This window comes from Pituophis catenifer, unplaced genomic scaffold (genome assembly GCF_029215685.1).
Source record: "Pituophis catenifer annectens isolate HBS135680 unplaced genomic scaffold, rPitCat1.0.hap2 SCAF_2, whole genome shotgun sequence".
In the NCBI taxonomy this organism is placed as follows: Eukaryota; Metazoa; Chordata; class Lepidosauria; order Squamata; family Colubridae; genus Pituophis; species Pituophis catenifer.
Window position 1 is genome coordinate 262004994 of NW_027256882.1, and position 12531 is coordinate 262017524.

At 33.7% G+C, this 12531-nt stretch overlaps 1 protein-coding gene across 1 annotated transcript in view; it reads right to left on the reverse strand.

Moving 5' to 3' along the window:
- ANKRD31 (ankyrin repeat domain 31) overlaps positions 1–6328 on the reverse strand; it is a 67096-nt gene extending 60768 nt beyond the window's left edge. The window contains exons 1-3 of the mRNA XM_070935825.1: positions 6204–6328; positions 3156–3232; positions 818–891 (exon numbers count right to left, since the gene is read on the reverse strand). Of these exons, the coding sequence (XP_070791926.1) occupies positions 818–891; positions 3156–3232; positions 6204–6328 (276 nt within the window). The remainder of the gene's footprint in view (positions 1–817; positions 892–3155; positions 3233–6203) is intronic.
- Positions 6329–12531: the final 6203 nt, after the last annotated feature.

Below are 12531 nucleotides of genomic sequence, written 5' to 3' on the forward strand. Positions count from 1 at the left end.
TATACTATTAATTTTTATTGAACAAAATCTTTGTATTTTACCTTAGTGTAACACATACAACATTTATAGCATGTTTTGTAATATTTTATTCCTAGTATATTTAATTTTAGCTGATAAAATTATATATAAATATATTTAAACTAAGGAAATATTGAAACTAGCTTTCTACTTGTTTTAACAAAATACACAACTGCCTAATAATTAAATAGTAATGAAAATGGAGAAAATAAAAGTTTTGAAAAATTTTACTGGAAATAAGTAAGTCCACATTTTACATATTGCTATAATATGGATTAACGTTCAGCAAACTCATTTCACTCATAAAACAGGCAGATTATTTTGATGCACTGCAACTTTTTTATTCATGTATGAATGTATTTAAACATCTCTTTCATGCCATATGCTTGATGAAAAAAATATATGGTTAACTTCTGTACACAGATTTTTTTCCATTCTTCCAAAGACATTCTGTGGGATGTTCTGTTCATTCTGAACACTTTTCCATTCTCAAGCTACTAAAAATATAAGGTCATAATACATGGAAATAATCTTTTTTTCCCTTCATCAAGAAGATTACTATTTTCATCATAGCATTAGAGGCAAGAAGTTAAACACCTCATTAAATTGCCATGCTTTTAGCCCTATATTTTAATACAGGGTATTGTTATTCACATAAGATCCTACAATGCATCCATTTTCTATAACTGCTCCTATCTAATTATTCCTACCTAATATGGATAAAAATCATTCTTAAACTCAAGATTTTAAAATATTATTTGGATAATCATCAGCACAACAAATCTAAGCAACTACATACCAGATTAAATAGTCCCAGTTGCTTCTGGATGTGGAATTTGATGCTATTAAATGGAATATTTGGGGAAAGCTTTTCTATGATTAGAGGTGAAAATAATTAATAGAAGCATGGTAACACTGTCACATAAATCAATATCTTACAATTCTAACAACCTGAAAAAGTTTTCAATCAGTTATGACCTTTACCTCTGTAATCCCTCATTATGACATTATAATAAACAGATGCAAGGTAGCTATATAAATTAATTAAATAAATAAAATAAATAGAACAGATGTTACACTTTAACCACTTGTCTAACTTTACAATACAGTGTTGTTAATACTGATACATATAGATAAAACTTTAATAGAATAATATTGTGTATATGTTGTCAAATTCACAGCAACTCTGGAGTTTACCACAGAGGGTTTTTTGGATATATAAAGCAGTTTTTTAAAGTTCTGATTGCATGATATATTATGTATGACCTCATAAGTAAATTCTTCTTAATGGGACTTACATTCAATGAAATGTGCATAGAATTGCAGCCCTAAAAAACTTTCTGATGCGTAAGTATCTTTTGTTATTATGGAGAGGAGACTAGTCAAAGGGATATTTGATGCAATAATAAACTGTTTCATTGAAACAAGATAGCAAAAATGTTGCCATATATATGCATCTGCATACTACTTATGGCACATGGCATTAAAAAAAGCTTAGCTTTGCCTCATTAAATCCACGCAGCTTGTGTAACTGCAGAAAGAGAAAAAAATGCATGTTTCTGAAAAATGATGAGGACATCTGATGAGAATGATCAAGTTCGTGTATAGGAAATCCTAAATTAATACCTAGGACTTTCACATTCCCATAAATTATTTTTCCATTTCTTATAAATCTGTTTTAAGAACTCAATAAGGAGGCAAAAGAAAACACAAGCTACTAAATAGAAAGATAAAAAGAAAAGGAATCAAAGACTTTCCAGAGAAAATATTTTTCAACAAATTAAGCATCTACAGTAATAATTAGCTACCTTAAAGGATCTTAAGAGAAATGAAAGATGAATTATACAAAATAAAAAATTATGGGTTTGAACATAAACCAAGTAAATGGTTCACATGCAAATTACAAAAAAAAAGTAAGTATGGAAATTACAAGGAAAGATACTATAACAACAGATAGTGTAGATATGCAAAAAGTATTTCATCAACATTATGCAATATGCATAAAGGACAAGAAATTTCCCTGGAGAAAATAGACAAATATTTAAAGAAACAAAATTTACCAAAGATTATAGGCAAACAGAAAGAAGTTATAAATGGACCCATAACAATAAGGGAAGTTCGTGAAGCTATAAAAGAAGAAGAGAGGGAAGATATTTACTAGCTTCTTTCCATAAATGCTTTGAAGATTATTACAATCCTTACAAAATACCATGAATTCTGCTTTACATGCCAGACAGCTAGAAAGATGCTAGTATACCGTAATATCTAAGGAGGACCAAGATTTGACTTTGTTCTGTAAAAGGAAACATCACATTCTTCTGGCTGACAAACTGAAAATAGTCCCACTGATTTTCTTAGATGCAGGAAAGCTATTAATAATAGTTTTGGAAGATACGAATTTTGAAGAGAATATTATAAAATATGCAAGATTGGTTTACACTTCACAGAAAGCACAAATAATTGTCAATGGAGATAACTTTGTGATATCTCTCTGTGTATGTGTTTATATGTGTGTGTGTGTGTATGTATGTATGTATGTATGTATGTATGTATGTGTGTGTGTATATAAGACAAGATGTAGAGAATTATGGAAGTAAAGATTTAAAAAGAAACTTATAAGTTAAGGGCATTTGATGATGACTTGATTTAGTGATCTGGAGGATCCACTAAAGGGAAGAGAGACATTAATAGGAACATTAAAAGAATCTGGTACACTAGCAGGTTTTAAAATGATGTTAACCAAAATAGCAAAAAGGAGACCAAACAGACTTGATTAAGAAAATGGGTTTTAAGATTGAGAAAAAAGTAAAATATCTGGGTATCACCATGACAAATGTGAATTATGTTATTTTAAAATAATTATGTTAAAATATGGAATGAAACTTTAAAAGATATGTTAAGATGGGAGAAATCAGTGAGGACAATTTCTGTGGTAAAACCATTTTTAAATATTTCAATAAAATTATATTTAAAAATAATGTATTATTTAGACTTAACTTCCATTGTATATTGATTTATTTTAATATGTATTACTTTCTGCCTGTTGTTTGTTTTCATTTTATTTTTTGTATTTTTTTTTAATTTTGCATTTTTTCCTTTTCTTAAAATATAAAAGAGGAAAAAAAATCTCTTCTCACCTCCATATGTATTAGCTAATTCTGAAGTAATGCTGGTTTCTCTTGCTAATACCAGGTCTTTATCCACTAAAGAGAATCTAAAAATATAGAACACATCTTAGTTTTAGTTTCTATCATACGTATAAGGACTGAAATTGGCAATGGAGAAACCAAAGGTTCCCAAAATAGAGATTACATAAATATATCTCAGTTGTATTTCAAGCTATATGAGACTGACCAAGTACCTGTTAAGGATTAGGCAAGCAATTGTTATATTTAAGGTATCGTTCTTATGTGTAGTAAATATTCTAATGTGGCAGAATCTCTGAGAAACTTATGCCAAGTTAAGCCAAATGATGTATTAAGGGATAGTATCTGGACAGCTGATTTAGTACTGAACTCAGTTATAAATCTTGATAGCAAAAGCTATTACTAAATACAATTTATCTCTAGAATAAGAACGAACCTCTTTGATTGCCCAGATAAGGACTTCAGTCCTTTGAAAATTAGTAAAAACTAATTAGTAAAAAATTAGTTTTTACTAATTTTCAACGGGCTGAAGTCCTTATCTGGGCAAAGAGGTTCTTTCTTTGTAGACAGTATAATTTTCAAAATAGTTAAAGCAAGACAATATATCACAGAGGCTACCACTAACTACAATATTTCACAAAGGCTTGTCTTTGGTAGCTCCAGTTTTTACCAGTTCTCAAACGGATGCCATCCTGACTTACTATACTTTGTACAAAGTATATCTTTAAAAATAGTTAAAGCAGAAGAATATTTCATGGAGGAGCAAGGCCTTATTACAAGTGAACAAAGTATTCAAAGAACCAATCCAAGAAAACCTTCCGACATCCAGAAACTTAGACTACATTGGGGAGATAGAAGGGAGGACTGAACACTTCTGACTCCAAAATTAGACTTATCTTTTCTCAGTGAGCTAAAAAAACGGATTTTGTTCTTATGAATAATGTTATTTTTTTTTCTGTTGTATCTCCCACATCCATTCAAGACCATTTTAAAAAGTGGATCTCCTACATTAATCTGTCTGCAAGTGCCACCATTTCCCCCTCCCCCTTCACATTGTCTCTAAATACTTATTTTAATAGCCAGGTCATCATAGCTCTTGTAAAGCCTATCAGAAAAGGAGTAAGGCAGATAATTAAGCTGTTCCACAGCCATCACTGAGAAGTAACCATTAAAAATATATGATGACATTCTCTTACAGGACGGATACTTTAATCATGTTCATGTGAGGCTTCACTATTCCGAAGTCAGAGTGTCCCATTTCTAATTAGCTAGCCTTGATTACAAATACAGGTTTTGTGCTAAAGAGAAATGGTAATTGTCTCTGGTAAATGTAGAGCCATAATTAGGAACATAACATAGTAGACTGTGCACTCTCATTAACTAAGCTAAACATATTGTGAAAAATACTCTAAATGAGCAGGTAGAAAAACAGATTGCCCAGGATGTATGTTTTAGAAAATGTCAGATATACAACTGCTAGAAAACTAATACTGCTGCATGGAGGTGTTTTGAATATGCAGTAAGCAACTTAAGGGCACAAGAGAACTGGCTTTACTCAAAAGTGTAATGAAATATACAATGCTATTCAACTGCCAATGTTTGAATTATACTGAACTTGTTTGCATAGTTTCAAAACACAGGATGGAAGGCAGACTTTTTCTTATCTGTCTCAGGAAGTAAGTGTCTTGGATCGGACAAAATACAACTGATAAAAACTTTTAATTAATTAACTCATACATTATCATTTCCTCTATAATGTTTAAATATTCAAAAGAATGTTTGCAAACTATATTTTCAAAAAGATCTATGGATACAGTAAGAATACCAAAGCAGTCAATAAGTACTGCCTTGACAAGTCCTATTTCACAAACATACATCAATGAATCCTTTTATACTTTTCAGTTAGCAGATATTTTTCATCTATTTATATCTTGATCAAAACAATATTGTGCTTTGTGTAAGAAAGACTGAAGAAATGAATAGAACATTTTACTCATTAATTACCTGGTGCTATTGTTAATTATATGTATCAGGGTAATAACAAATTAGGGACATCTGGAGGAGATCAATAATATTTAAATGGCAGGCTAACTAGGTGATAACCCTATACATTTTTTTGTTTTGTATGATGCATATAATGCACTTCAAAAAGGAGCAAGATTTTAGCCATCAAGTTACACCTGTTATTTTTACCTGTTGTCTTCCCCATGGTTTCCCTTATCCAAATGATATTTATGTTTCCCTTAGACTAGTTAATACATAGTTCTTATACTTAGCACAAAGCATTCTTTTTAAATTCCCAAGTCCTGTTTTGAGATTTAGACATACAAACAATGGAGAGGAAATAAAAATGAATGCTCTAGACCTCATTTCACTGCCACAATCTCTTTTAGATAATAATGAATATTGTCAGTGATGCTATATTTGTATTCACTAGACTATATTTTACTCAAGCACCAGAGCTCAGCCACCTAGTCTTTGTCCCTGTAAACTAAGAAATAGGAGGGGTTTGCATTAGCTATGCCCATGAAAACCTTGAACATGGAAAATAAGCTCAATAGAGGTATTTGATACTGTATATTTTGATTTTGTCTATTTTGTTATTTCCATTATTTTATTTGTATTTTCTGCTTTTATATTGTGAGCTGTCCAGTGTTGGGAGTCCATCAGCATTAAAATTGAAATTAATAGAGGAGGCATAACGTACACAATGCTTCAAAAAGGTTTATTACACGCTCTGCTTTGGTACAAAACACTTCAGAACCCGCAATTCTCCCGAGACTAGGTATTGGGGCTTGTAAATATTAAAAATATTTGGCAGCTCGCCTCAAAGAATAATGCAGCCGCCCAAGTATTTGATGTACAACGCCCTATCGACCAGAGCCAAAATCTACCTCACGCTTTTCTGGGAATGATGGAGGCCAGCCTATAAGCGACACCAAGTTGAGGAATGTTAATGTAAAGAATTAAGTCCTGGCAAAGCGCTTTTGCAGACACCTTTCAAGCGTCACCTTACACCCCCACGTGAGTCACTGTCACCTTTTTGCACGAAGCTCTTTTTCTTCCAGGTCGCTCTCAACCACGGACCCCTCAACTATCGTCTCATCGCTTTCTGTATCGGAGACTTCGCCCCCTTCCATTATAGCTGTTCCCCACACTCCCATCTGTTGTATAGCCGGAGCATAGTAATAAGGAAACGCCTCCCATTGGCTGAAGCATTACAGTTCTGCCGGCGGGAAAATGGACGCCCGCTATTGGTCGGCCCGTTTGACAGCTGCTATATAAATAGCAGCTGTCCTGTTCTGTTGTTGTTGCCGGTTTCCCTGTTGCCTGTTAATATACTGCTGTTACTGATTAAATGGCTTAAGTTCTATCCGTCTGTGCCTCACATCTATCCACCCTTGTTCTCCCCAGTCAGAACAAATTGGTGATGAGGGTGGGAATTAAATTGAGGAGACGGTTCAGAGCTAGTCACGTACAAAGAGCTGAATCCTGTCCTTTTAAGGATGGCAACCCCGACTACATTCACGCGTTTCGAACTGGCTCGTTTCCTCTTCCCACAGTTTTTATGTCTTGAAATATTGCACTGATTATGTTTCTGTAGATGCCAGCAGTTTTTAAAACAAGAGCTCTAGTAAAATGGGACAACAGTAATAACTATCCTATGCTTAATTTTAAAGAGATGAGGAAAATAGTTCAAGCACAATTTAATTTCTAGAGGCAGGAAGATATCACTTTGTACTTACAATACACAAGTCCTGTACAGGTAATCCTTGACTTACAACAGTTCGTTGAGTGACCAACATTACATCGATACTGAAAAAAGTGACTTATGACCGTTTTTCATACTTAGATCCATTGCAGCATCCCCATGGTCACATGATCAAAATTTGGATGCTTGGCAAATAGTTCATATTTATGACAGCTACATGTCCCAAGGTCATGTGATCAGTTTTTATGACCTGACAAGCAAAGTCAGTGGGGAAGACAGTGTTACTTAACTGTGTTACTAACATAATAACTATTAAGTGATTCACTTAACAAAGATGGCAAGAAAGGTCATTAAATGGGACAAAACTCATTTAACAAATGTCCACCTTAACCACATACATGAAGCTCAATTGTGGTCATAAATTGAGGACTACCTGTACTTATGATCTATACAGATATCTAAAAAGATAAATTGTTCGTTAAAGATATTTCTATTCAAACATAGTTTCCACTTCCCAGCCTATGCTCATCTATGCTGCTGCTGAATCAAACAGCATGAACCAAATGTTAGGAAATAAAATAATAGCATACAATCCCATTTTATCCATATTTTACTTAATTTGGTTGGTAATTTCTTACCATCCTGCAAAATGAATAATTTTCATGAGGGAATGTTGCAAAGTGGTCAATGCATTATTTCTCAATTGCATTTAAGACCAGTGAAATTATAGTATTCATAGCACAAGACTGAAATAGTAATAGAAAACATATTTGCTGTTTTATATTATTGCAGCTAATTCCAAATAATTATCTGGTGTGGTACAATGTTAGGATACTAACAACAAAGTCCAGACCAAGATTAACCAATTTGGGGTTCCCAGAAAATGATACGGTCCTCAGTTGACTTCCATGGATGGTAAACTTCAAACTAAAATTAAAAGTTTTAACCAATTTTTTGGTTAAAAAGCTCTTGTAACAAAAATTATCTGTCCCTTTTCAAGAGTGAAAAGAGGGCAAACTGTCCCTGCTTGTCTTGTCCTTCCTTGATTGTGATGCCACTTATTACCTGCTTGTGTCCTTAGAATTAGTCACAAAGAATATTGGATCCTTGCAAGTAGGAGTGAAAAAAGTCTAATGATTTTGAAGCAAGTCTCTGTGACAGAAACAGTCTGTCTGAAATTAGTAAAAGAAAACCAGCAAAAGTAGCTTCCAAAGAGAAGAAGCAGAAAGCATAATTATAAGAACAATAAAGGGAGAAAAGCACAGATTTGCAACTAGTATTAGTCATAATAAAATCAAAATCTACAACCTAATTGCTCATGATTCTAAGTGAGTGATTACTAACTGAAGCACAGATGGCTCCTGCCAGATGGATGAGTCAGTTTTCTGACTCGTTTCTGACAAGTTTTTGGACATCAGGTAGAGAATGGTAAGAGACAAGAATAAATGGATGACGTACTAAGACCATTGAAAATTGCCTTTTTATATATTTTTCTTTTTTTTTCTTTGACTTTTATTGTTTTTCACTTTTTTCTATCTTTTCATATATTTTTCTTTTTTTTTTAATTTTCCCTTTATGTTTCTGTAGCTTTAAATTCTGTAGAACATTCTAAACTTTTGTGCACATGTACATACATAAAAAGAAGGGCTTCAACTCATAGCCTGTGAGCCATTTGAGGCCCTGTGTTATTTTATTTATTTATTTATTTATTTATTTATTTATTTATTTATTTATTTATTTGTCCAATTTATATGCCGCCCTTCTCCGTAAACTCAGGGCGGCTTACAATGCATTATAGCAATAGCCTGCATACTATTATGTATATACCTGCTTATTAGGGCTTTTGGCCCCCCCTAAGCGGTGTTGTTCTATACAAAGCTGGCTTATTGCCTCCACAATCTGGGTCCTCAATTTTCTTACCTTGAAAGGATGGAAGGCTGAGTCAACCTTGAGCCTGGTGAGATTTGAACTCACAGTAATTGCAGGCAGCTGGCAGCTATTTTCTGTAATTTGTAATAATATTTATGAAAGAACACACCCAGAGGATACATCTCTCAACTGACAAAGATTACTCCAAAAAAGAGAACATTGTTCCCTGGTTTTTTGAAAGGATGTAATTATATTTATTTATTTACTATTAAATTTATATGCCACCCATCTTCTTATCCAAAGTGATATTAAAGTGTTTATATAGCCACCCATCTAACTAATTCTGGGTGGCTCCCAATCAAAGGTTAAAATAACATATAAAATCATACTAAAACTATAAAAGGAAAAAGATTAAAACATTAAAAAAACAAAGACCCCTCAAACATTGCAACATTCACACAATGATATGTATAAATTTAAAAAATAAAAACTTGATTAAAAAAACAATAACAAAGACCTGTCACCATGTTAGCCTTCCAATGTGTAACAATCTAATCTTATCCCAGTGCTTTGGAGGAAAAAACAGGTCTAGAAAGCTTTATGGAAAGATAAGAGGGTAGATAGGATCACCAATATGATCGCCAATGTCCAATGACGGATATGGCACAAGTAGAAGAGTGCCATAGTCAAAGTTCAGGGGACTGAGTTTCCATAGGGCAAGGCTGCCATGGAAAGGGTATATTTCCTAGCTCCCATCAGATGGCAATATTTAGGGAAAGGGACTAGGTGTATGCCCACCCTTTCTGACCTGGTACAATGGGTAAATATCCCTTGGGAAAGGTTGTCTTACAGATAACGTGGTTGTGTATCATATAGGGCTTTAAAGGTGATGACCAGTACCTTGAATTGTACCCAGAAAGAAACTGGGGGCCAGTGTAACTCGCACAACAAAGGAATTCAATGGCCAAACCTAGAGGCTCCCATTACTGGGTGCGCTATTTCATTCTGGATCATTTAAAATTTCCAAGTGGTCTTCTAGAGCCCCATGTAACAGATAGGACAAGAGCAAAGTGGACTGATGAAGATGGAAAAGAGTTGGGAGGGAGGATGCCTAGACAATAGAAAATGCATGACTGACCACACACACACACACACACACACACACACACAGAGAGAGAGAGAGAGAGAGAGAGAGAGAGAGAGAGAGAGAGAGAGAGAGAGAGAGACAGAAACTGCTCAGAGTAAGAGAGCAGCTTGCCTATCTCATCCCTAGCCCTCGGTCAAGGTACCACAAACCAGCATTCTCCTTTTTCTTCTCTGCTTCCATCAGTTGCCTGGAATTTAATTTTAGATACTGTCACTGAAATGCATTTCTGTCTCCCTCTAATGTGACACAGGGTTTCTTGGAAATTAAAAAGCAAATCTTTAACCATCAGACAATTTACACAAATATCTCCATTATTATGAATTGGAGGAACCAAAACTAAGGGGTTTCCTGCATCATTCTTCACTTACCACTATAAATAATGTTGGTTTTCTGCATTTGACTTTCTGATTTTGCATTTGACATTCTGATTTTGCCTACAGTACTTGCTGTACTGTAAGCAAGCTGATTGGTCTATTCAATAGGTATTATTTTAATCCTTTCAAGGACCTTGTTCACATTCATTAATATAAATGCCAGGTCTTTGGGGGTATTGCTTTCAATACAGTGAAATACAATGGCAGTTTTTATATTTCTACTGGAAATTTTGCATATACTGTTAATTTTTCTTGTTGAAGGATCAGTTCATAGGGGTTTTTTTGGTGCTATTTTGACTGGTTCTATTGTTATTACTTCTTTTAAGTTATCATTTGTGTAATTTATATCAGTTGTTTCCTTTATATTTCCAATTAAAAATATAAGAACTTAGAACTCAGGAGAAATTTCCCAACAAATAGAGCAATTAATCAGTGGATCGACTTGCCTCTAGAAGTTGTAGGTGCTCCAACACTGGAAGTTTTAAAGAAGAGATTGAACAACCATTTGTCTGAAGTGGTATACTATTTCCTGCCTAAGCAGGGGGTTGGATTAGAAAACCTTCAAGGTCTCTTCTAACTCTGTTATTCTGTTAATAACAGAATTTGAGTCTGGACAAATTCTTTTCCAATTTTCAAACATTCACTTAAAGTAGCCCTACTTTGTCATTGCAATTTATATCAGGCCATAATGGTCCAATTTTCAAACAGCATACATTTTTGCCTTGTCTGAGGTTGTTGTTCTTCCAGAACTCCTACAGGGCTAAGTTGGTTGCCCAGCCATAGCTCCCGAGTTCCATTGTCTATTTATCAACAGATGCCCAGGAACTCTAACATCTGACATGGTACTTCCGTGTCTCAAGGGATGATGGTATAGGATTCTTTTTCTGTTTTCTCATCATATTCAATGGGTTGCTGTTCTGGCTCTTCCATTAAGACCTATCTGGTATGGGTGACCTTTCTGGTAGAATACACTACTGGTAGAATACACTACCACCACCATAGCTCTCAATCTCAGCAGAACATTGCAAGCCTCTTCTCCACAGCAAGGAAGCATCTTTGGAGGCAGGGTGGATAAAAATTGATAATTTTTTTTAAAAAAAATCAAAAAAATCAGATTTTTTTTATTTAAATCAGATTTTTTTTATTTTTATCGAATTTATTTTAATAAAAAACTTTTGGGGTAAAAATCTATCGCAAGATAATTTTCTATTTAAGATACATAAATAATTTAGTTTATTCAGCATGAAATGGAGCTTAGTTATGTAGCATGAGGCTGTATATTCTGCAACACTGGGACTATCGGTGAGTCAACAGTGGGTCAAAGGAGTAGCAGAGATGACAGTTGCTCTTTAAAAATTATGATTTAAATTGAGTTGATTTAAATCAAGCCTTTTTACTAGTGATTTAAATCATGATTTAAATTGTGATTTAAATCAACTTGATTTAAATCAAATCCACCCTGTTTGGAGGGGTATTATTGTTATGATGATTATCTACTAAATTTATTTGCCACCTGATTCTTTTTTTAAAATAACTTCTAAGATCATTTTTCCTTCTCAGCGGAACTGGAAATAGCTCTTCTATATGAAGAAATCCTCCAAATTTCAAATTATTAGGTTCTAGAGTGTTGTGTTGTCATCAGTGATTAATAGAACTACACTGAAAGATAATGGAGGGGTGGTGGTGAAGCGGTGAAAAAAAAGTTCTGCTTTACAGTATTTTTTTAAATATTGCAAAAATAATATAAAATATAAAAATACTGGTCATTTTCTCCATTTTTGAGTCAATAAAAACTTGTTACAATAAAAATGTGTTGCAACTATGGGCTGATGCATTAATTCTTCTGTTGCCCTCCTGCTGATACAATTTTGAGTCCTTTGGTCTCCAACTTCAATTAGAGTACATTAAATCTTTGGCCAAGGAATCTCCAATCTATCATTTAAAATTGGTAGGAAATAATATAGAAACAAAAGAAAATGGGATCAGGGATACCAAGGGAAGTAATACAAGATTTTGTTGGTTGCACATTTTATCTGTATCTGTACAGCCATGATAAAATTTTACAGTAGCTTAGTTAATTCAAGTTCCTTGGTTCACACAGAATGCTAACCTAAAATGAGATTGGCTATTGTAGGAAGTTAGCACCCACCCCTTTCCTGGAAGAATAACATATTTTAGGAAATATTAAAAAGGCAGAATATTATATTTCCCTGGATGAGAAATGGAGAAAATGTTTTAAAGATAAAGTAGCTTCCTGCCTCCCCC